General features: G+C 32.7%; 2 protein-coding genes across 8 annotated transcripts; both read left to right on the top strand.

Moving 5' to 3' along the window:
- Positions 1 to 950: 950 nt before the first annotated feature.
- On the top strand, positions 951 to 25,985 carry LOC134232894 (uncharacterized). Of its 7 annotated transcripts, XM_062714882.1 has the most exons (9): positions 951 to 1,148; positions 2,315 to 3,332; positions 17,603 to 17,647; positions 18,189 to 18,302; positions 18,460 to 18,636; positions 20,135 to 20,209; positions 21,390 to 21,404; positions 23,500 to 23,543; positions 25,021 to 25,985. In XM_062714882.1, exons 2-9 carry the CDS (start codon positions 2,324 to 2,326, stop codon positions 25,543 to 25,545), a joined length of 2,004 nt encoding a protein of 667 aa, XP_062570866.1. In that variant the 5' UTR covers positions 951 to 1,148; positions 2,315 to 2,323; the 3' UTR covers positions 25,546 to 25,985. The 7 variants fall into 7 exon arrangements, with proteins under 7 accessions (XP_062570866.1, XP_062570868.1, XP_062570869.1 ...); XM_062714884.1 differs by lacking the exon at positions 21,390 to 21,404 and having other exon boundaries at positions 952 to 1,148; XM_062714885.1 differs by lacking the exon at positions 18,460 to 18,636 and having other exon boundaries at positions 954 to 1,148.
- LOC134232895 (uncharacterized) lies at positions 11,948 to 13,414 on the top strand. The gene has a single exon (XM_062714890.1). It carries the CDS (start codon positions 12,284 to 12,286, stop codon positions 13,397 to 13,399), a length of 1,116 nt encoding a protein of 371 aa, XP_062570874.1. The 5' UTR covers positions 11,948 to 12,283; the 3' UTR covers positions 13,400 to 13,414.
- Positions 25,986 to 26,193: the final 208 nt, after the last annotated feature.

Raw genomic sequence — 26,193 nt, 5'->3', positions numbered from 1 at the left:
AAGGATGTGTGTTAATTTCAGTTGGACCAAACCCTAAATCACTTGTATGTCCACATGTCTCTTTTAAGGATGTGTGTTAATTTCAGTTGGACCAAACCCTAAATCACTTGTATGTCCACATGTCTCTTTTAAGGATGTGTGTTAATTTCAGTTGGACCAAACCCTAAATCACTTGTATGTCCACATGTCTCTTTTAAGGATGTGTGTTAATTTCAGTGTAAATCCATTGTATGTCCACATGTCTCTTTTAAGGATGTGTGTTAATTTCAGTTGGACCAAACCCTAAATCACTTGTATGTCCACATGTCTCTTTTAAGGATGTGTGTTAATTTCAGTTGGACCAAACCCTAAATCACTTGTATGTCCACATGTCTCTTTTAAGGATGTGTGTTAATTTCAGTTGGACCAAACCCTAAATCATGTCCACATGTCTCTTTTAAGGATGTGTGTTAATGTGTGTGTTAATTTCAGACCAAACCCTAAATCACTTGTATGTTTCCACATTCTTTTTAAGGATGTGTGTTAATTTCAGTGACCAAAGCCTAAATCACTTGTATGTCCACATGTCTCTTTTAAGGATGTGTGTGTTAATTTCAGTTGGACCAAACTCTAAATCACTTCTTGTATGTCCACATGTCTCTTTTAATGATGTGTGTTAATTTCAGTTAGACCAAACTCTAAATCATTTGTATGTCCACATGTCTCTTTTAAGGATGTGTGTTAATTTCAGTTGGACCAAACCCCTTAATCACTTGTATGTCCACATGTCTCTTTTAAGGATGTGTGTGAATTCAGATGGACCAAACCCTAAATCACTTGTATGTCCACCTGTCTCTTTTAAAGATGTATGTGTTAATTTGCCTGTGACCCTTTTCCCGTCTCCAGCTGGTATTTTTTATCATTCATACCATCATGTGAACGAATAGTTGAGTGTCTTGTGTACTTAGTAATAACAGTGATGTAGTGAAGTTTTACAACTAAGCTATGCGATAAATTATACGGATAATTTTTATATCTAAATTAAAGGAGTGGCGTCGGAAAAACACTTATGATGAAGCAGTATATCCTTCATGTTGTATTTTACAGATTCACCGACCCTGATCAAGGAAGTAACACACACATGTCTTATTTTACTTCTTTCGTCTTTGGTAAGTCTTTTAAAACTATACATCCCTAATTAAATTCTTTTCTGTGCGTGTATAGGATCGTTAAGTTGTTGTAAATGGCCGTGAAGAAATCTCTGCCAATCATGCTAAACTTTTAACACAATCATCTATTTACGAGTTGTTGATTTATCAATAATTTATGGATGCTATATATTGAACCGATATAAATATCATTAGAGAAAACTTCGTACAAGTATGATAAAATAGTGCAAAGAGCAGCTTTGATCTTTACACACTGAGCAAAATACACCATCGCAACGAATTTAATTGTTATAAAATAATAAATTCACTGCCAATCCTACATTTGAAAATGTAGTTCTGGGGCTCATTCTGATGACTTCAAACAGTTGGAACATGTTATTCATAATAAAGGACCATTTTTCCTTTTCTTTGTGAGGACCTTAAAGTTTAAAATTATTGTCTTACTCAAAGCAATGTACAAAATAGATTATTATTCTTCTCTAATATTTACTAACATTCAATGTTATTGTACAGTTTACTCCAGGACCTCGACTTAATTTCTTTTGTTGTCTTCAAGAAGCTTGAGATGTCTAAGTTATCAATTAAAACTAGCTTTAAATATCAAATAATCTCAGATAAAATATTAAAAATAAATTATATGTACTAGATAAACTAATTTACAAACGGAGTGCATCATTCGGTATCAAAAATTAAATTAAAAAAATAAAAGATCAGGCATATTGCAAAATATGTCGGAGAATAACTTTAACAGTTTAGACTTGCACAAATTTAGACAAAGTTTAGAAGAAATGGACACACTTTTTAATATATGATCTAAGTATTAGATCAACTTGTTAACTCATTATCAAATTTTATCAATATTATTGTTTGAAGAGATAGGATCGAAAGATGAAGCTTTAAAGTTATAGTTTCTTAATAATGCCGAAAGCGTTAAGTTTGGTTTCATCCATTCTTTTTAATATTCTTTTAAATAGATTATAAAAAAAAACCTTTAATTAAACAGTCCTCTTTGAATATTTATCGCCTATACGCAATGCCGTACACAAACTTTACCTTGAATATGTTAAATAACCAAACACGATAACAACATAGCATATCTAGCTCTGCATGTCAAGTAAAAACCTTCCTGGTTTGCTTAACATGGTATATTATTTTTACAAATCAAGAAATAAGTGATGGCAGCAGAAGAGAAAATCAAATGGTCTGAAGAAACATTTTCCATTCGAGATGTTGCATATAACAATCTGCCAACAGTCGTCAAAGTAGCTGATGGATATTACAGCGAAAATGAAGCCGAAAGCTTTTCAAATGGCGACCTTATCAAACTGGATTTTAAAAAAAGTTATTCCAAAGTACGAGGGCGGTGCGTTGGTGGTAAACCGAAAGTAGACGATCTGGGATACTTATCCCCGGACAAAGACATTCTGATTCCACTAGGTTACAAAGGGAAAGTAAAAGTGGAATGTGTGCAAAATACATTTAACAGTGTTGAAGAATTAATTAAGAACTTTCCACACTTTGTTAAAACCGGACGACCTATCACTGGGAAACGTGGGCTTTATTCTGCCGAAGAAGTCCGAATCGAGAAAGGCGTCACGCTGCAATTAGATAGAGTGATTCCTGAAGCTGGACTTGTGTGCAAGATAGACGGAAAAGAAGTACTGCTCCAATCAAATCAACTGGCACGATTTTATCTAGAACCAGATGAGAAAGAGTATACTATACGCGAAGTTGTAGACAATTTCGATTTACCGCAATACATTCGTTTCGTAGATGAAGATTTCGAGAAAATCGTGACCTCGGACTTGACGGAGGCTATTGACAATATCAGCCATTTCCATGGTTACTTACAGATCATTGGACTGATTCAACAGGAAGTGGTCGTTGGTCACCACAAGCCATCTTTAGCTGGAACTTCAGCAGAAAAGATCACCCAGAGGGCCATAGCCATTCTTCCACTTGATAGCGAGGCTGTGAGGAATATTGAGGTCTATCTTCCAGAGTATGAAGAAAAAAATGATTATGAATTTTTCTTGGCGCGAAATTTTTCCAAAAATGTCAATATGGATTTTGTGGACGGTGGACTTTATCTGGAATTTAGCAAGGCCCCTCGAATTCATCTGGTGCCACATCCGGAACTTGAGGAGGAACCACCACCTAGACCACCACCGCCTCCTGGCAGAAGTAAGTGATCAAATTAATGATTATTTATATATATATATATATATATATATATATATATATATATATATATATATATATATATATCTAAAGGGCAATCTAAAATTATATATATAAAAGGTATATATATATATAATTGGTTATTGAGGTTGCATAGGACTGTATTGAGAATTTTAGTACTAATTTATTTATTAAATAACACAACTCACTTGTCCCATGCTTATTGGCCTATTGAATATGCCATATAGATCTCGCGATTTCTCTGACTGATAATTCCTATACTCTGCTGCAAGGTTATGAGTCTGGTGACAATTTGCCTTTAATCCTTCAATATTTTATCCTTTATTGCCGACACAATTTGAGTGAGCCAGTCATATCTTCCAGTGTTTGTGACGGTATGATGTTTATGTAACGAGTCTTGTTTTATCTATCTCTATTTCTGACCTGGGGATAGAAAATACTAAAATCGTCAAATTATATCCAGTCACACACTGGAAAATTCTTTTCGTCACATCTTACTTAATTTTAACCTTATCTAGGCAGAAGGCTCAAGTGAGATTTTCTGATCGAAGAGTGTCAGGCTTCCGTCTGCATGTCGTCTTTCCTGTTTTTTGTTGTCTTTTAAAAACATTCACATTTTTGATTTCTTCTTTGGAAGCACTTAACGAATTTCTTCAAAACTTGCCAAAAACCATCCTTTGATGTAGGAATTAAAATTTTTGTCAAGAAAATTATCATTACTTTTTGACGGTGTGATAATTTTGAATTCGTGGATATTTGGGTTGCACGGACCTAAAAAAAATCAGAGGTTTGATCTGGTACCATGGAGGAGTGAGTATCTCCTGCCGACCGGTCGCACTCGCTCTATGCTCCTTGTCATGATCGGGAAATAACTTGATTTAAGTCCGTCGACAATTCAGTGTGTATTTAAGGAATTACTGTCTAGTCAGTATAGTATGCCAGTATATTTCTCACTTTTGTTGATGTCCCTGGCATACTATACTAACTAGACAGTGATTCCTTATATTTCCATTTCATTGTGAATCAAAATTGTAGATTTATATTTTAAAAATGTAGACAAGGATTTAAATTACAAGAGGATTCCCATGCCAATTTCAAAAGTCGTTTCCCACTGACGTAAAACACAAAGGCAGCCGCAAAAGATTTACATGCATATTTGGCCTCTTTAGTATCAGACACAGAGACAGATGCGCAGATTTGAATGCATATAAGGACTCCTTAGCTGCTGACTTATCGAACTGCCTAATTTACATTCCGGTAGAATTATCAAGAAATCAACTCCGCTAACTTTCAAAGAGTTATCACAGGGGAAAAAAATTAGAAATGGAAATATATAATGCCAACAATTAGTATTAAAAAGGACAGTCAGCATTTAACTGAATGATAAATTGTATTTGCTGACAAGGTTATTGTATCGACCATAGAACTTACGAAATGAAGACTTTAAACGAGACTGCTGATATTCTTATTTCAGCAACCCGTTTGTCAATAATTTACCTCGTTTTAGAAATTGTTCATATGTAGAGCATGCTCATGCGTATCGAATCAACTGAGAGATATTTAAAAACCGAATGCAGGTGATGAAGGTATATTGCTGCATAAGTAATGGAAGATGATGTTGAGATAACAGAGAGTTTCTTTTAGGGATCGTAGGGGGTCGGAAATAACCTTCATTCCCAATGGTAAAAAGTATGTGTTTTCCCAATTTCATAAAAGAAAATTCTCAAAGGAAATTAAAACAGACAAATATAGTAAAAATGTCTGAACTCAGTAACATGTTTAATAGGAATAATGTGAAATAATTCTAAAAGGCATACATCAAAAACTGATTTACTGAATGTAAAAATGTCAATAAATACCTTGCAAATAAAAAAACCTCTTATTTGCTGAGACTGCTGATATTCTTTTTTAAGCAACTCGTTTGTCAATAACATACTTCGTTTTAGAAATTGTTCATACGTAAAGCATACTCTTGCGTATCGAATCAACTGAGAGATATAAACCCGTATGCAGGTGATGAAGGTATATTGGTGCAATAGTAAGGGAGGTTAACGATTGGAAAGTAAAAGTCATCTTGTTTGTCATATAGCTCGGTTGTTAGATTACCATTAACGTCTTTCTCCAAGAGAATACCTTGAATATGAAACATACGTGTCAGACTGCGGTTTCTTTTATTTCAAGTTCACTGGGATTTATCGAATCGACGCCAGAGTGAAATAACCATTGTTAATTGACAATACGTCGTCGATATATCTGAATGTCGAGTTAATGGCCATAGCGAATGTTTTCTTCTTTTCACGTATAAAATCTTGGACAAAGTCTGACTCATCTGAATAGAAAGCCGAATCTTAAGCGACAGCTTCATTACATACTTAAGATTTTAGTTTCCTCCATTCATGACACCTTGTGGTAGGGCGGACCAATATGAGACCTAAGTTTTACTCAGAAATAAAAGGATATATCTTTAAAAAGCTTCTTTTGAACAGCAAAACCATGATTAGTTACAGCGTTGCAGAAGCAACCTTAGGTAGTGTAAATTCAAGATTGGTCTAATCATGACTCTTTGCTAGGATAGGGCCACAACCGGGGATCCAAATTTAACATGGGAATATATAGGAAAGATGCATAAAAATCTTCTCATGAACAACAAATACGTGTCTGTTATTTTATATGGAATTATCCTCAGGTAGTGTAGATTGAAGTTTGTACCCTGGGGGTTGGTTAGTTCAGAAATAAAGGATCAGAGCTTTACGTTGAAGTATATGATTTTTTTTCCAGGAGAAACAAAGCAATGATTATTTGTATCTAGATTATAGTATAGAATGATGACCTCAAGGGGGATGGGATGGAGCCACAAAAAGCCCAAAATGAGGGATCAAAGTCATGATTAGTCATATTTGTAATGAAGCATATACTTTTTGTGAATTTAAATTTGATCAAGTCATGACACCTGGGATAGAATGGGTATCTGTTTAAAGTTTTTCATAAGAATATAGAAAAAGAAATATGCCGATGAATACCAGAAAGACTATAGCTACTCAGATAAGCGTTGTGACCCACGAAGCTCTTGTTATTTTTTTAATGCAATTTGGTGTGTACTGTCTTCCGGGTCCTTGATTGGTTATTAAACCATATTATCAGTACGTACGGGTCCTGGCTGACAAAGCAGGTAACAACATTGTCTTCGTTTGTAGGCTCATTATATAAATTGTATTTTAGAAGAACTACAAGTGGAAATCCAACTTATACCAATTTTTCCCTTTCTAAGGAAGTTTATTCTTTAAAATCATATGGACAGTTTTGAAATTTTTAATATCCTTTAGAACCAAAATGAATTTAAACTGCTATAAATATACCGGTATTGGATTTCGAAACTTCATAAGAATCTTACAAACAAAGATACATAGCGGGTTCTAGTAAATGTCCAACCAAGCCTCTTTCTTTACTCCTTACTAAGATATTAACAGTAATTAAGGAGAAATTTCAAGAGTAAAGTGCAACAATATATTCAAGAAGTGGTATAAATCAGATGTGGATACCTAAATATTGAAAGGAACTTTTGGACAATTTGAAATCACAAGATTGTACCAAAATCAACAGCATAAAAACTAACGCCTTTTCAACTTTATACACAACCATTCCCACCGGTAAATTAAAGTCCAGGCTTTTTGATATCATCAACAGCTGCTTCAATAAAAACGGAATTGACGTACCTTATCGTGAACTGGTTTATTGGAATTTCAATGGATACCAATTTCGGCCCGTTATTAGCAGACCTATTTTTGTTTTCACGTGAAGCAGAATTTTTGCAAAATCTTATGCATGAAAAGAAAAAAAACCTTTGAGCTTGTTCACATAAATGTCTTTGCTCTAGATAAAAATTCTCCTTTGTCGTTTAATAGAAGCTGAATGAAAATAATTATCCAATTCAATTAAAATTGCATAAAGTTGTCATTTGCTAATTTCATTTAAAAAAAGAAAAGAAAATAGGTTTGTTTCCGTATAATACATGTACATACACTATAAGAAATAGAAAGAAGATAATTACAGGGTACAGGTCATAATAGATATATCACAACTAAAATATAACAGTCAAAACGCCGTGTAGATTAAATTACAGTCTTATTTCAATTATTATACTTCTGTTAAAATGTTTCCTTTATCAAGTTCAGAAGGTAAAATAACTATTCTTCATAGTCTGCAAGCCCTCGGGGAATAGTTCTCTGTCGCGGGTTTGATAAAAGAGCTATCCCACTCACAACCATTGGATAAGTGTATACTATACCCTCTGCTTAGAGTAGCATTTCCTGGACATATATACTAACTATCACGTAAATGATGCCTTTGTTCTTTATTTAATGATAATCATCGAGTCGACTGAATAAAGGAATTGTTTATCTGTTTAATGCTGCAAATAATAAGTACAATATAGTCATACAATTATTTGCATTTTTATTTCCTTGTTGTTGAAATCTAAAGTGGAATGCACGAAAAATCTGCAAAATTTTACCACATGATACAAGTTAAAAAAATACTTTTAAAGTGTATTTTAAAATGTACTTTACAATATTTTTTCAAAGTTTATGTGTGTCCATTTTTTAACTCTGGATACGTGTTTCTTTGTAAACTTTAAGAACATTGTTTGTTAAAGTCCCTTAGAACATTCTTCAATAATATTGAGACACACTACATACTGATGGAGGGGGGGGGGGGGCTTCAAAATTTCGACCGTTACCACTACGACACAAGACTCAATCTAAACGTCTCATATGAAGGACCGATCTCCGCGACTCAAGAGCAGAAGCTTTGACAAATGCGCATCTTGGGCGAGCAATATATATATACATATATATATATATATATATATATATATATATATATATATATATATATATATATATATATATATATATATATATATATATATATATAAATTTGCAATAAAAGTTGCCCACTTTCTTTTAAAAATTTTTGCTTAAGGATTTTTTTTTACTAATATTTTGTCATTTAATAGAATTCGCAAAAAATTGACTTCAAGCAAGATTAATAATACCTTTAAGGTAGCAACATATTTGTCATTAGCCTCGCTCTGTTTAGAAAGTGATAATGTCTAGATCTTACTTTTTTCTATTAAATCAAAATTAAGACCGAAAAAAATCGATAGGTATGTATTAATGGTATAAAAGAAGTTCACGATAGAGAAATTTTTAAGTCATCATATTTCACAAACATTATAGCTGTCGGTTCCCCATAAGTGACATTTATAAAGTTTTGCACGTGTATTATAAAAAGGCTATATAAGATTCAATGCCTTCAGTAAATGTATTAAAATGTATGTATTTTAAATTAAGTCTTACTTCTCGTAGCTTGACACAGAGAGAAAGTATGGTGGACATGCATGTGTATCTCTTAGCACTCAATTGATTTCGATCAGCATATTACATAAAATGTATGAATCACTTAAACACAAGGTTCTTGCGTATTATATAATTCTGATAGCATGAGGTGATATCTCAAGCAAATCATAGAACGCAATTTAAACCGGTTTTCTGGATCAGTCCTACATGTTGTCAGCTGCGTGATCTGATTCAATGATCATACTCTTAAAAAAGTTAAAAATAGACCTCATTCAAAGAGGATTTGATATCTTAAAAAATGCTTTCATGATTTGAAAATGTTTTTCCTTTTCTGAAATAGTTTTATAAAACATAGTTTTTTCTCCTTTTCATGGGAAACAATTTATTTTCAAGGATCGTCTGAAATGCATTGAGCATACGATCATTCCTGGTGCCGTGCAGATATAATGACAACATAAATTTTGAAAGGGAGAACTTCTTTGCTGTAATTCTATTTTCTTGGAAATTTGCAAACCTTGGCGCGTCAAACATTCTATCTTTTCCAATTGCATTGCAATTGCATATTTTTTTTATTTGTATTGCTATTTTTTTGTATTCTGTAATGTCAATCAGACGACTGTAGAATACAAATAAAAATTTACAGTAAGAAAAGTAAGCAAATATACAATGAAAAGATACATTGAAAATAGAGAAATCGTACAATGAAAATGGAAAATATTGAATATTGAAGCGCTTCACTTGCCATTCATATAAAGCAACTATGATAGCGTTTAATAATTTTAATAAATCAAATAAGTTTTGTCAGCGTGGCAATATACTTCTTTTCTAAATGTTCATTTCTAGTCTGCCACATCTATTTCATATTTTGACGTATTCATCTAAGGTCAACTAAAAACTAAAATATATGGCAAACGAGATGAATTCAGATTTTTAATCGTCATCTTTACATATGAAATAATATTCTGCTTAAAAAACCTTTATATGATATAGGAATATGATGCTTAAATTTCTACGCTTTGAGTTTGGCTTCCTACTGATTGTTAGGCTTTTGTTGATTAAAACTAAATTAATTTTGACGAATGGTGTGTCCTCTACTATATCAATATAAGGCAGGGATCTTTCTCCTTCAGGGTACCTGATCCCCCCTCGGGATTTCCAGGGATCCTGTTTATGCCCTGTTTACAGAATTGTATTGTCTTTAGTTTGAAATCAATCGTTGTACATTTTCTTCACTTTTTTCATTTAATATATTGAAATATATGGAGATGAAGGATATGGAGATAACGAACAGTATGTGTTTTCCCAATTTCTTAAAAGAAAATTCTCAAAAGAAATCAAAACAGACAAATATGGTCAAAAAATGTCTGAACTCAGTAACATGTATAATAGGAATAAAATTAAAAAAAATCTAAAAGGCATACATCAAAGACTAATTTACTGAATGTAAAAATGTCAATAAATACCTTGCAAATAAAAAAAACAACTCTTATTTGAATTCATTTACAAAAATATTAAAAATAACATTTTTCCCGTTTCAACCAAATGTTAATATTTTTCCCAAATGGAAAAGCCCAGTCGGGCCCTTGATTTTAAGATCTAAAAAACCCTACAATGACCAGTATTCAAGATCAAAAGTCACTAAAATAATACAAATCAGAAACAGGGCAAACACGGACTTCTGAAACATCAGAGGTGGGAACGGGTGCCATGGAGGAGTGAGCATCCCTTACCGATCGGTCAAATCCGCCGTGTGCATCTTGTCATGATCGGGGAAAAGGGAGAGAGAAAAACCTTACATAATCCAGTGTGTTAATAATGGTCCACTAGTAACTACTATTATGTAAAATGCCAGTGATTGGTTGTTTCTTCTGACAGGGTCATTGTATCGACCAAAAAACTTGCAAAATAATGACTTCAAATGAGATGTTGATATTATTGTTACATCAGTTATATTGTTATTTCAAATTTTCTAAAAGTTCCATGGAATTTTTAAGTATCCACATCTGATTTAAACCACTTCTCGAATATATGGTTGTACAGTATTCCTGAAGTTTCTCCATCACTGTTGTGGATATATATTTTAATGAGTAGTAAAGGAAAGGGCTTCAGTGACCTTTCCCCTAGAAATGGGTACTTAAATATCTCCTGGAGGAATAATCCGTGAATCATCTATAATATTTCTTTCCGAAATTCAAAGCAAATATATAATGTGACCTTCCAAACCTCCAAGGACTAATTTTGATTTTATAAAGGAGATTACAGAATAATTGATTAATTATCTCTTTGGATTCTCTAGAATTCACGAAAAATAGATAATCATGTTCTATTCTTTTTCAAATTTTAATTTTACGGGTCATTCAAATGACCTTAATTTTAAATAAAATCTACTGCTGGGTTTTACTCTATCTGCCATGTTTTACACCAATTGTTAGGTCATTATAGTATACTAGTTTGATGACGGAGTTTTCAATTTACCTGACTAATACATAAGCTTTGCCACGTACATGAGTTTATGTACATTGGATTTATAAAAATAACTTGGATTTATAAAATTAACAGCCATTAGTTATCATAATCAGTTACATTTTTAAAAAAAGTACTGGAAGTAAACAGATAAATTTTATATGATTCGCCTCAAACTGAAAATTCAATACTTGATAAATTAAATATTTTTTTAAGTTTTGGCACAAATTTGTACTTATGTACATGTGAATTCATGAACTGGTTTTAATATCAGCAGCCTCGTTTAAAGTCATCATTTCGTAAGTTCTATGGTCGGCACAATGCCCTTGTCAGCAAATACAATTTATCATTGAGTCTAATGCTGACTGACGTCTTTCATACTAATTGTTAGTCCATTATTTATACGCTGAATTGCCGACGGATTTTCCATGATTTCCCACTCATGACAAGGAGCACACGGTGGATGTGACTGGTCGGAAGGGGATGCTCACTCTTCTATGGCACCTGATTCCACCTCTGATGTTTTGGAGGTCCGTGTTTGCTCTGCTCACATTTTGTATTGATTTATGGGCTTTGATCTTGAATACTGTTCGATATCTCCATATCTTTCATTTTAAAATGTGTTCTAAATTTAAAGGTTATAATATGAGAACAAATATCAACATACATAGTTTCATCCAAATGCAAAAGCAAAGGAAAAAGTAATCAAAAGGAAGACAAAGTCGAAATAAAGATGGATAAAGGGGAAAACTGATGTGTTTGACTAACATTTCTATTCTTGTATTTTTTGAAGAGTCTTTCTACATTATACATCTAAACATACCATTGTCAATATACAAATATATATATGATCTCGTTTCCTATTAGGAACAGGGATAAAATGTTTATTTATTTCCGGAGTTTTATGGTCTTGAAATACTAATAAAGATAATACAACTTGAGTTAAAAGAAAATCAATTGCAACAAAATTATAAATAACCAATTCGTTAAGTGCCTTTACAAAGCGTGTTATTTTAGTGATCCTGTATTCAAGAGATGTTTCCTCAAATCAATCTTTCCCGGATGTTTATAAATTTATCAGCAATTAATTTTGGTTAAAAATGATTAAACAAGATGGCAAACAGAATTGATGATGGTATTGAATGGTCTAGTGAGACTTTTTCTTTTATTACTATTGTGAATGACAAATTACCAACGATTGTAAAAGTCGCTGATGGATATTACTGTGAGAACGAGGCTGAGAGCTTTTCAAACGGAGATCTCATAAAACTAGATTTCAAGAGACACTATACAAAAGTCAAAGCACGCCCCGTCGGCACAAATCTTTTGGAAGGAAAAGATGACTCAAATATTGGTTCAGAAATTCTTATACCATTGGGTTATTGTGGTAAGCTCCATGTGCATTGTCTCAAAGACACTTTTCATAGCATGAAAGATCTTGTGGAATATTTTCCAAGATTTATAAAGGTGGGAGTGTCTTTTAATGCTCACAAAGGAAAACGTTGGACAATTCCCATCAGGATACATACCGGGGCCGAGCTGGAACTAGATAGAGAAATTCCTGACATGGGTATTGTATGCAGAATCAACCAAACAAAAATATTGGTATCTTATGATGCAGAGGTCTTGTGTTATCTTATTCCAGACAAAACACCATACACGATACGTGAAGTTGTAGAAACTTTCAAAATGCCTCAGTATGTACGCTTTATAGACTCTGAAATGGAAAGAGTCATGACCGAAAATCTGAACGAGGCCATTGATAACATCACTCATTTCGAGGGTTTCTTCAAGATTACGGGTATTTTCAGACAAGAGGTGGTCATTGGGCATCACAAACCGGCAGGCGTGCTGCCATCTACGAGCGGATTCTCGTGTCAAAGATCTATAGCCATTCTACCACTGGATAGTGAGGTGGTGCAAAACCTTGAAGTGTATGCTCCAATATATGATGATTTCGTGGATTACGAACTTATGACAATCCGAAATTTTTCGACCAACGTAAACATGGACGTTGTTGAAGGAAGTCTTTACTTAGAATTTCAAAAGAAACCCATGGTTCACCTTCTTCCGTCGAATGAACTCCCACCCCCTCGTCCCCCTCTTCCAAGTGAGTTAAAAATTATGTTAAAATCTTATTTGGGACCAAACCACTCTAAGAATTTGATAAATGAAATACAAATGTCGAAACAAGTGATAAAAAGTAAATTAACTAATGTAATTCGATAATGTACGCATGTAATAATGCATAGTGATTTTCCTAATTTAAAATAAAAAATAATTAGCGATGGATAGTTGCAAATCTATTATAAAAAAATGATGCTAAATGCCATAAAGTACTGAAAATACTAATGTTAATATTCCTACTTTTTTTATTTAACTCCATTCTAAAGTTTTCTTTGAGTATTGTTGCGAGGGAAAATAATTTATACGCAAGGGTTTGATTACTCTTTTGTATATGAATCTGTCCAGTGTTCCATGCCTCATATTTGATTTAATTTTGAATTCCCATGAATACCATATTAGCAGACCTATTTTTGTATTCATATGAAGCAGAATGTGTCCAAAATCTTAAACATGAAAAGAAGAAAACACTAACTGTGGCCTTCAACTCGACATTTAGATATATCAACAACGTATTGTCAATGAACAATGGTACCATATACTTAGTATCTCGATGAGCTTGAGATAAAAGATGCCACCGAGTCTGACAGATCTGTTTCATATCTGGATATTGTACAAGAATAATACTTTAATTGTAATCTAACAACCGAGCTCTATGATAAACATGATGACTTTAACTTTACAATTGTCAACTTCCCTTACTTATGCAGCAATATACCATCATCACCTGCATATGGAGTTTGTATATCTCAGTTGATTCGATATGCAAGAGCATGCTCTACATATGAGCAATTTCTGAAACGAGGTAAATCATTGACAAAAACAAGCTAATGAAACAAGAATATCAGCAGTCTCGTTTAGAGTCATCATTTCGTAAGTGTTATGGTCGAAACGATGACCTTATCAGCAAATACAATTTATCATTGAGTCAAATGCTGACTGACGTTTTTCATACTAATTGTTAGTCCATTATTTACCTACTCATCCATGGCACCTGATCCCACCTCCGATGTTTTGGAGGCCCGTGTTTGCTCTGCTCCTAATTTGTATTGTTTTTATCAACTTTTGATCTTGAATACCATTCCTTATCTCCATTTGTTTCATTGTTCCTATAAGGCAATAATTTTTGAATTTGTAATTGATCGAAAATTAAAGACTCATTATTCTACAGTTTTGGATTTTTAAATAAAAACCTGCGACGTGATTTCAACCCAACCCCCCAACCCCCCTAAAAAAAAACAAACAATTGGCTACATTTAATTTGTTCATGTTTTAAAATTCGCCATCAATTTTCATATTCATATTGCAGAATTGATCTTGTGCAGCAGCAAAAAGTTACAATTCTGATTAAATGGGCAAAAAAGTATTTACATTTTAAAATTTGTATTATTTTTGACGTGTTAACAATTTAATAGCGCAGATAAACAGTCAAATAAGGAAGTTATTAATTTTATTTATAGTTACATCACACCGCCTGTACAGAGATTTATTTCCTGTCATTTTTAAAGTGTATGATTTTCCAGCCATTTATATTGTTGTGTGTAAAATGTAAAACGTGAAGATGACGAACAGTGATCGATCTCAGAAATGTTGGCTTAAAACGAGGCGGATGAAATCACTGTAACATCAACTTACTAGTGAAAAGCCTGGCTCTCTTTGAAAATTGAATGTTCAGTTTTATTGCAAGAAGAATGTAACCTTAATTTATGCGAAAAAAGGCGTAAAAAGCTGTACATGTAATAGCGTAATATTACCATATAAATAAGGACAAAGCTGAAATTATCTCGTTTGTCAGACAATTTAGTTATTAGGTGGTCCCTTTCATTTATAGTCAGTAAAACACCCAGATATGAAGCAGGTGTAATGTTAATGTCCAGACACTTTTATTTCAAGTTCACTTGGATCGAGTAGACACATGAATAGATATTGTTAAACGTCATAGATATACCTAATGTCGAGTTGAAGGTCACGACAAGTGTTTTTTTCATCTCATGTAAAAGTATTTGATTGATTTCTGTTGCATAGGGATATACCACAACTTGCAAAATAAACAAAAATTATTCCGCTGCTTGCGTTGGTGTTATCATTTATTCGAAAAGTAAGGATCTTATTAACCCGAAATTACTTTGAAGTTATGTAAACTAAAACAGGAGACATCACCGCTTTTGACTTCAAATATATTAAGAACTCATAATATAGTAAGGTTTTTATCAGTAGGAATCATTGTTCTTACATTATAAACAAAGAATTCCTGAGCTGGACTGCTGAACATCATTGTAAATATTCAAATGTTGGAGCGAGGCGAACTTTCAAGACCTAACAACTTCTACGTCATTGCGCATAGCAATAGCAATAGCAATACGGCGGCCCGTTCCTGTAATAAATGCAGTTTTACTCGGAATTTAATCGTCTCAAATGTAAATATAAGTGATAAGCAACAATCTTAAAAAGTTCACTGGGAAATGAACTTAGTTGACTAGAAAGTGATCAAATTTATACTGAACTGCTGAAAGCCCTTTGGGCTTCACAGGATTTGATCACATGACCAACTTTTGAACCCTTTTGTTCCCATTTAACTTTTTAACATTGTTGATTATCTCTTTTTAAAAAAGCTGATATTACCTCTTCAAACAGACGATATCACCTATTTTGAATAAATGAAATCACTATCACTTATTCACAATTGGCAGTCAATTTCAAAATGGCCTCTCATGTATGCACGACTGAAGCAAAACTAATTAGTTTGCATGTGCGTTATCAGCTGTTGTATTTATTGTCGAACAAATATCACTTTACCTCCTAATATATTTTTTACTGGTACAGATGCAAACTAGAGTGCACAATTTTCAGAAAGTTAGAAACTTTTACACTGTCAATGAATGATAGGATGAAACTAAATTTTGAGTTAGTGATCGGATTGTAAATTTTGTACCTATATTTTACATTCATAATTCAAACATGCACATAAATAAAATGAACATACTCTTGTATGTATATTCTTTTGTGTTTGTGTGTGTGTTCGAGAGAAAGAAGAAATAGAGAATAAGGGTGCATAGCTGACTAGATTCATTGCTGCCATCTATGTCAATTAATCTATAGTATTCCCTGGATGCCTATTCATTGCCTTAAAAAATATTTGGAGTCATTCAGAAACCCATGGATGAATATGCTCAAATTCTGTGACAACTCAGTCTGTCCAAAATATTATGTAATTATAATGAATTTTATAAATACAAACCTTGGGGGAAAAAATAGCACTATCTTCCACTTCATCAAGACCAGGAAGTTTTAGATGCATCGACGACACTTCAGTGTTTGAATTGACTGCTGACATACCAACACTTCAATGTTTGAATTGGCTGCTTACATAATCTTTCTTTTTATCTAGACGAATCGAAATCCGCATCCAATAAAGGCGATTCGTGTCTTTTAAGAAAAAAAGTAAACCTGTTAAAGAATTTATCACTGCAATAATTATCCAATTAGCTTCTTAATTTGTAGTTGAGGAAGGCGTTTGATTGCCAAATTGTCAACCTCTTTCCCCTTAACTCTTTTCTTAAAAAAAGATCGCATGATGGATTAAAGGGCAGTTTCAGAATAGTTTAAATATTGAAAGCAAACAAAGTATGATATTTAAGAAAACCCAGAAAAATCACTTTCCTTTCTATTCAATGAACTCATACAAATAAGAAATTAAGTTTTGGTTAGATGAACCACTATATCAATATGCATTTAAACTTTCTCTTTAAAGACAACACTGCATATATAAACATGCAGATGTGATATATTTATTGTATATCATATGTACATGTATATGTCCTCCAATAAACTTGTTTTGTTAAGAGTCCACATTTCCGTTTGCATATCGTAGTTCAAAATATAAAACAGTCATGTATATTTTTGTTTATTCGTCTACCTCAATTGCCTTATAGAAATAAGTAATCAGAGGAAGGTTTTTTGAATGCCCCATTTTGCACAAAATAACAGGTCCTTTTACGATCCAATCTCGTGAAATTTAAATCAATAATTTGTTTTGCAAGGAAGTTATTAACAAATTAGAGATTTTTCATGTGGTTTCAAATTATTTCTTTTTTATTTTCTCTGCAGCCATATTGTTCTGTTGAGGTCTCTATCCAGGCCGTGTATCTTATTTATCCATTTATGTTCTTTGCAAATGATTAATGGAGCATACAAACTACGTATAGCGAGGACCGAGCTAAGAAATCTTGCAAAACAATAGGTTGGAGCGAGTAGATATGAGTCGTTGTATTAAATTTCTACAATTGCATTTATTTTCTTCATGTACAGATACCCATAGAAGAAAAGCACCCCCTACTCCAACGACTCAGTCTGGTAGGCAATATTCTATAAATTTTTTAATTTAATTGTTTGCATGCTTTGCATACAAATGTTATATAAATGTTGCATGTTTTTGAGTGTAACATTGAAAATTTTCATCCCACGAAAAACTATTTTCATCCGAGGATATGCAATACATGTAATAGCATACCCCAGTAATCATATGCTTATAATAGTGAATTTTGTGTGCATAAATACTTGTGGAATATCACCGTCGTCAAGCAATATTGACCGTTGTGGGCGTGGCTTCAACATTCACCGGCTAATAGCGTTTTTTAACAAATGATTCTCGGCGAATCAGTTTCAACTAATTTACATGAACAAATCAATAAATTTGTAGGGGACAAAACAATGGAAAAAAAGTGCCATGTTGTGAAAGAGTTGATGATCTTAAATAATTTATTTACAAATATTCATTTACCTGCATTTATTTCTAGTATGTAAAACGCCGATAGCGTTAACTGCACAACTCATCTAAATTCTTGTTGACGGAGCAATAAGTTAATTGCTGGTTACTGATATGTCACATTTACAGAATTTCCAAAACCATCTGTCGGGGGTCCACAATTTAGAGAGGCAACAAAAATCAAAGATGCTAAATCCAATCGTTCTCCAGGCCCTGGAAAAAAGAAAGCACCACCCATAAAACGTTAGAAATGATATTTGTTTTTGGAATGAATCTACATTTCTTCTCTAAAAAACTTGCAATGTGCAATTTAGAATATTTAACTCACAATTCTATTGACTGTTTTGACAGTTAAGGTTGCATGCTCTATAACTCCTTTCATTATTGCATGACAATCTAGCTAAGCCTGAGAAGGGTTCATCAACAGACACGGCTGGCCAGGACGAGGATTCTGCTGATGAGGTTGTGGATGATTATGAAGAGATTGCTGCGGTAAAACCATCTCCTGGCACTAAGCCCGTGTCCAGAATCCCACCCTTCAGTAGAAAACAGCCACCAATCCCAATATCGTTACCAGGTATTTCTATCCAGTTCCCGTAAAATATTAAATATTTAATGATTTTATACTTCTAAGGTAGGTCTAAAACATCATATTACAGTTTTGTCACTTTTTGCCAATGGCTCAAGTGAGATTTTTTCCTCTGTAAGTTGAAGATCATTTTTTTTTTTACATTTTCAACTTCTCCAAACCCTTTGGGCGATTTCACCCAAACGTTTTCCGCAAAACATTTTTGGATAAAAAGAAAATAAAACTACTCTCTTGAAGAACAACATTTGAGAAATAATGAAGAAAATAATTGAAATTTGAAAGCATCTTCTAAAATCTTCTCAATGAGCAGAAAAGACAATCCATCTTAAGTTTAAGTTTCCCTATATAGTCTAGATTAATTCATGTTGCTTTTTCAATTCCTGCATCCTGAGGCAAGAGTTATGTAACAATCTATGATTAAAGATATATTTAAGATTATATTAAAAATATTTTTACAAATCGTTTTAAGAGCATTTTCATATGAAAGCATCTTCATGCATACAATGTGATTTCAAGTTTCAGCATCAGTTCTGGGTTTCAGTTTAATGCTTCTTTAGGAAACAGAGAGTAAAGATTTTAGGAAAAGTTTTTTTTGTATTCAAACGACCAAAAAGAAAAATAAATAAATAAACGCGTGTTATCTTTGTATGTCATCTTCCATGAAGTGAAAATTTTGTTTTATAAAACCCAAACCCGTTGATATAAGTTTGGGCTTGTAAAGTAAATTTATTCATATGAGTGTTGTTTAACGTTGTTTTGAGAATTTCTCCATCATTGAATCACCGCCACTTACAGGTAGAGGGCTAAAAATTTAGACGTATACTCAGCACTCAGGGCTTTTGAACACCTACTGCTACACGAAACCTCGGTTTATATAATCTCATGTGAAGGACCGGTTTACCGGTCTCTACGCCCCGTAGACGTGACGAAAGAATCAACGCCTGTTCCAACTACTGCGTTAGGCAGGCGACTACAGTAAATCTTAAAATCTCTCTCTCGTTTTCTCTCTCCGATATATGTCATTAAGAGAATACAATTTTAAAATTAAAATATGCATGTAAGGAGCACGAAGCATGAAATCTGAGATTATAACATTCTAAAGAATTCAGTTATGTGTTAATAATGGATTTCACGGCTCGTTCATTTCAACATGTAACTCTGTTGCATTTCCTTCAATGAGTCTGTTTGTTTTTCCAATATGATTTCTCCTTATTTGAAAATCAGCGATAAACTATATAATTCAAAATCGTTAATTCGTCTTTACTTTACTTCTTATTAAACTGGCGTATTTTTGAACTCTCAAATGTATGAATTAATTATTTCAAGATTTTCAAAAAAGTTTTAAAAAACGTTTGGTGCAGTTAAGCGCTGATTAATTAATATCTGAGATGTAATGAAGAGCCCGAGCACTAAATTTTGATATTGAAATCTAGCGTATAAATTTCTAAGCTTTAATATATAGGTATGAATCATGTTATACTTGTAGACAACGATTTAGAGGACGACGACGATGAACCAGAGTGTCCTTACGAAGAGATTCCAGATGTTCAGGAAGTGGAAGGTAAAATTTCGCGCCAATATTTGTATAGGAGAAGTGATATCAGATATAGTGATACGTTCAATGTTTTGTACAACTTATTTTATACAGAAAATATTCTAACCACCTCCTATATGTCTGTGTGTTATTGATTTTTTAATTAAAAAAAAAGAAAGAAAAATCAAGCCAAAAAATACTGTTAGATGATTTATCGTAAAATTTTGCCACACATTTGAAAAGAAAATGTTAAATATTGTCCATACTGGTAATACCAATTATTTCATTGTAAATTGTTTCATTAATTATCCCAATTATTCCTGCATCTTCAGAAATTAAAAGTAAGTAGACATTTGCAGGCAAAACATTGCTTATGGTCTGATCTTGGCATGCTTATTATCTTCCAGCAATACTTAGTTTGTTACATACATTACCTGTAAAAAAGAAACTGATCGATTTATATTAGGATAGATAGGCGAAAAAAAAAATCAAAAATGCTTTTGTTGCTTAAAGAAGAACTTTATAGAAAAATTTTAGAAATAGATATGTTTGTTCTTGTTGCATAATTTCAGCACTTTACACTCAAATATACAGCATGAATCATAACCTAATTTTCAAAAGATATGAACGCATCATTATTATATATTTGAAAGGGGTAAAACAGAACGCTTTGTATTCATGAAATATTTGGAGAAAACGAACAGTATTCGAGCTCAGAAGTCCATTAAACATTACAAAATAGGAGCAGAGCAAACACGGACCTCTAAAACATCACAGGTGGGATCAGGTGGCATGGAGGAGTTAGATTCATGTTATACCAAATTGAATTATTTTGAAAACGTTTCATTTCGATAAAAAAGAGTGTTGCACTTTGGTTAGAGTTCTACGCTGGATGAACATAATTACTTTAATGTTTAGTGGTCCATATTACATATAGCATCCTGGTATAGATAATATATATTTACACATACAGTTATTGATATATGTTTATTATCTTCTTTGAACCACTATTTGATAACTTGTTCTTGAGGAGAAGTTGATTTATGATTTAAAATACTTGAAGGAACCTATAGCTAGTAGAAAAATAAGTTTAAACCTTAATTTGATTACAAGTTGAAAGAATTGTTTGAGAAGGGTTAACTGTTTCACTTTAAAGTTTCTAGTTGTATAGGTAAATTGTTGTACATAGTATTATAATGACTTTTAGACAATGGTGCCCAAAGTAAGTATATTAATTACTGGTAGAAAGTGAATGTTTGATGCTATTAATAGTGCAGAAAAATAATGCTAAGTACTGTATTTTTATCCTGCTGCTTTTGCAACTGCCAGAAAAAAAACAGCATTATAAAGGATGCTTTTTTGGCTTGCAATTTCTCGACTGTATTGCAATAATTTTTCTTTGATGTTTTTTTCAGCGGTTTTGTTACACATAAAATTAACCTTATCCTAAATGAATTTGTTATTTAAATTTTGTAATTTACACTTATTCTTAGATGAAGCATATAGAGATAACGAACAGTATTCAAGATCGAAGGTCCATAAAACAATACAAAATAGGAGTAGATCAAACACGGACCAAAACATCAGAGATGGGATCAGGTGCCATGGAGGAATGAGCATCCCCTGCCGACCGGTCACACCCGCCGTAAATCGTTGGGAGATGAAAGGGAGTAACTGTTTGATCTATTATCTCTTAGAATATAACGCCTAGACTTAACCAATGATCTGTGACAAGGAACGAAAAATTAATCAAAAATGAAAAGAAAATTCCCTTCCAAGCTTTATCAATTATTTATAAAAAATTCTCACGTTCCCTACATCAAATGCAAACATTAAGGTTTTACCAAAAGTCAACATGCCCCAAAATTTATTTTTACAATACCTCCAAAACTTTGTGGTTTATAAAGTTAAAACGTTTACAGTTTGTAAATATATTATTGATTAACTGATCACTTGATAACAAATACTTAAAAAATATTACATTTTTTACAAAATACCATACACCTAAGTACATACACTTAAGTACATTTTTTAATTATGCAATTTTTTGATATATTTTTTCTAAAAAAAAAAACAAAACAATTTTTAAATATTTGTTTTCAAGTGATATATTGATAAATTGTAAAAGTTTTAACTTTACACCTCACATAGTTTTGGAGCTTTTGTAAAAATAAATGTTTGAACATCTTGACTTTTGGAAAAACCTTAACAGAACTTTAACGAAAGAGGAGGGGCAGCATACCAGTTCAAAATGTATCTCAAGTTTATCTTTGTTAATTAAAATACTGTAGTGTCATTCTTAGAGTGTACTAACATGTTACAGTGTAGTAAATCATTCAGGTTTTTTTTCATTTTGTACCAATATACATTCAAACAATTTTCCAATAAATATGTGCTTAATTAACATAAAAAATTTTCATGTTATAAATAGTATCGCCTTTCGATGCACGTATAATTACGCCAAAGTGCGGAAGGCTACGTCACACAGCGTCATCTCGGATAAAAAAGAGTTTACAGCTGATAAGCCTACTTAAAATATGGTGATTTCACCGTTGCACATGCTTGAAATAATTTTATTCCTCAGTAAACTGGTTTGGAAGCTTGTGCACACACTGGAGTTTGAAACTTTGTATTTGTAGTTTGGGACAGCAGTCTCGCTACATATCAAACTTCTTGATTAAATTCATTATTTCGCAAATTTTAAGGTTGATACAATAATCTTGTCAGCAAGTAAAAAAATATAAATTATCATATGTCGATGCTGTATGGCGTTTTTCATACCAGTCATTGACCATTACTTAATTAATCCTTCTCTTAATCATGGATCAGTCCGTGTATTTGGCTAATACACAGGGCTCACAGCAGGTGTGACCAGTCTATTGGGGAAGATTACTTCTCCAAGGTACTGATCCCACCTCTTAAATTTTCAGGAGTCCATTTCTTATGTCCTGTTAACAGATAAATTGTTTTAAGGGTTCTTTTATATAGATAACTGTTAGTCATCTTCACCCATTTTTGCTCCATTGTTTTACGCTTAATATTTTCAATAGAAACGCGTTATCTGCGATTTTACTTGACAACCCTTGAATAGGAAAAATGCAAGATACTTTCTAGACGAAATTATATTGGTTTACACTTTTTTTTATCTTTTAATAGATTAAAATTTGAATGATGTATATTTAAAGGGACATAAACGGTCAAAATTCGCATAACTATGGTTATTTTATATTCAATGGATTCAAAAGAAGTGAGCAAAAAGTTTGAAATAGTCCTATAAATGAATTGTGTTTTACACTTTTCTTTTTTTTTCTTTTAAGAATATTCGAAGAAAACTGGACTTGACTTTTCAAAGTTGCCAAAGGTATATTCATATTACTTACTCTTTTCCACCATAGGAGTATATGAAATAAATAGTAAAGTCAAAGGTTATTGTGAAGGCCAGGGTATAAAAGGACATCCTTATTAAATTTGCATAAATTTGCATTCGTGTAAATGCTTTCAGTGCATTCACGTAAGCTTACATAAATATATCTGGAAAACGTTTCCTTAAAACAACTACTAGTAAATAGATATATTGAAGAAAAGTGAGGTATAAGGAAAGCTGAAGGTATAAAAATGTACTTGATTTTTTTCTAAATATGTAAAGGGTGTTAAGAAAGTTCGTTCCACATTTTTATTTTATTTTCAAAAAGAAATACGATGAGAAGAAATTTATAATTTGTGATATTTCATGTTTACAGAGTCCATTCTTGCTACGGATAAGATTTTAACTATCTTTTGTTGAATCAATAAGGGGAGGGCAGGTATTAAAACACTTGATGTCTGTTGAGAAAAATTACGGATGATGCATATTTGTGACATATATAGTACGCAGGTCAAAACATCCTTTCAAATACTATGCAAAAAAAATTATCAAATCTGTGAAATATTTCAAAATGACAAACCTATTCTTTTGAAAAATGATATATCGTTCTTATACCTACGCTCATCACCTTGTCTGATGCAAGATAAGCTATGAAGAAACAAAAGTAAATTATCCTTTATTTTCACTCAAAGTGACCAGCATTTCTCTCATTCGGGTGCTTTAAAGATATATATTTTTTTTCATATGGAAGAAAAATCCTATAATTTTCTGCTAGAAATGATTTGCTATAAATCTAAAGCACACTCTAGTGATTTTGTCAGATTTGAAAATTCATCTCTTTAGTAAAGCACTACTTTGAAATTTTTGAAAATATTTCATCCCGGAACGAGCTTTCTTAACACCCCTTATAAGCAAATTATGCTTGATAAAATATTGTGATTTGTATCGTTGAAACAAAACTAAACACAAAGAAATGTGAGGTCAAGGAAATTTTAAAGGTCAAGTTGAAATTGTTGATGCAAAAGAATGTCTCTCCAAAAATTTTTAATCATGTAAATTTGATAAAAATATCTTAAACACTTTTGGCTAATTTAGATAGCTTTGCACAAAGTTTAACCAGGGTTGCTGAAAGTATTTTGAATGTTTTCTTTAAAATTATTGGGTGTTGAGGGCAAAGAAATGCTCAAGGTCAAAGTGATGCAGTTGAATTACTTTGCCTAATATCTATCATTTCTTAAAAGAAAAAGTTAATTAATGGTCAAAGGGAGAATCAAGTCAAAATGCAGTTTAATAGCTCTAATAAATGTGCATCAGAGTATAAAATTTTATTATATATCTTGAATAGTTTCTTTAAAACTGAGCTAAACACAAAGTGTGACAGAAAAACAGACGAAAGAACGGAATACAAATATAACATACACCATATATTCGACTATAATCATCTGATGAATAAAAATATATTATATTTTTAAAGACTTTTAGACTTGGCTTGAAAAAGGTCCATGATGAAATGAAAAAGTTGAAGCGCTCACACTCAGTAGAAGTGAAAAGTCCCCCTTCTACTCGGGACCTACAAGTTTCTTCTATTGTTGAGGATGCAGGGGATAGTGATGACAGTGACGAAGAGGACTCCCTTGCCTACGACTACCCAGATCTGACCAAGCTTGCGTCCATGCCACGCCCTCCACCCGTCAGCGATACACCTCGATACCAGGCGTCACTAAAAGTAACAAGACCAGTGGGTAAAATACAACCGATATCTCGCGAGGAGAATCCAACAAAGAAATTCAGTGAGATGACAACAGAAGAGGTCGTGAACTTGTTTAAAACGACCAAGTTACCATCTCTGGCGTCTGTATGTGAAAAAGAATGCTTGGATGGAAGCTTTTTCAGTTCTCTCAGTGATGCAGAACTGAAAAATGCGTTTAAACTAAGTGATTTGCAAATTATCAAAGTGAATAAAATTATAAATGAAGGATGGCGCCCCCACGTGACCTAATTATATTCTAAGCTTGGAAAAAACAATCACAAAACACAGTTATGTTATCCATAGAAAACAGACTGAAATGAACACGAGTCTTTTGACCTTAAGCACATCATGTACTTTTTTCAAACAACTGTCACACGGGGAGATCAAAGGGATTTTACTTACAACATGTAGAAAAAGCCTAACATTTACTCATTGTTCTCTAAAAAGTCTCAACCGAGGAACATATTGGAATTTTCCAATATGTTGGATTTTTTTTTTCAAGTTGAAATAAAGAGTGTTTCATGATTTTACAAAAAAGACAGGTTTCTGCTAATTTATTTCTTTTACAGTAAACTAAACCAGAAACGAGTATGATATGAAAACATTAAATGTAAGTGTTTACAATGTCTAAATTCATCTTATGAGATGAGATACTAGGAGATTAAGAAGCATGTCCTATTGGAAAATAATGTGTTGGGCCAATTTTAACCAAACTTGGCACAAAGTATCCTTGGGTGAAGGGGAATCAAGTTTGTTCAAATGAAGGGCCATGCCCTTTTCAATGGGGAGATAATTATGAATTGGAGAAAAATTAATGGCATTTTAAAAAAATCTTCTTCTCAAGAAGCACTGGGCCAGGAAAGGTGAAACTCATTTGGAATCATCCTCAGGTAGTGT

Source organism: Saccostrea cucullata, unplaced genomic scaffold (genome assembly GCF_032062105.1).
Source record: "Saccostrea cucullata isolate Sc308-1 unplaced genomic scaffold, CSIRO_AGI_Scuc_v1 ctg52, whole genome shotgun sequence".
NCBI classification, from domain to species: Eukaryota; Metazoa; Mollusca; class Bivalvia; order Ostreida; family Ostreidae; genus Saccostrea; species Saccostrea cuccullata.
The sequence above is the reverse complement of the archived record's forward strand: the minus strand, read 5'-3'. Positions and strand labels throughout refer to the sequence as shown.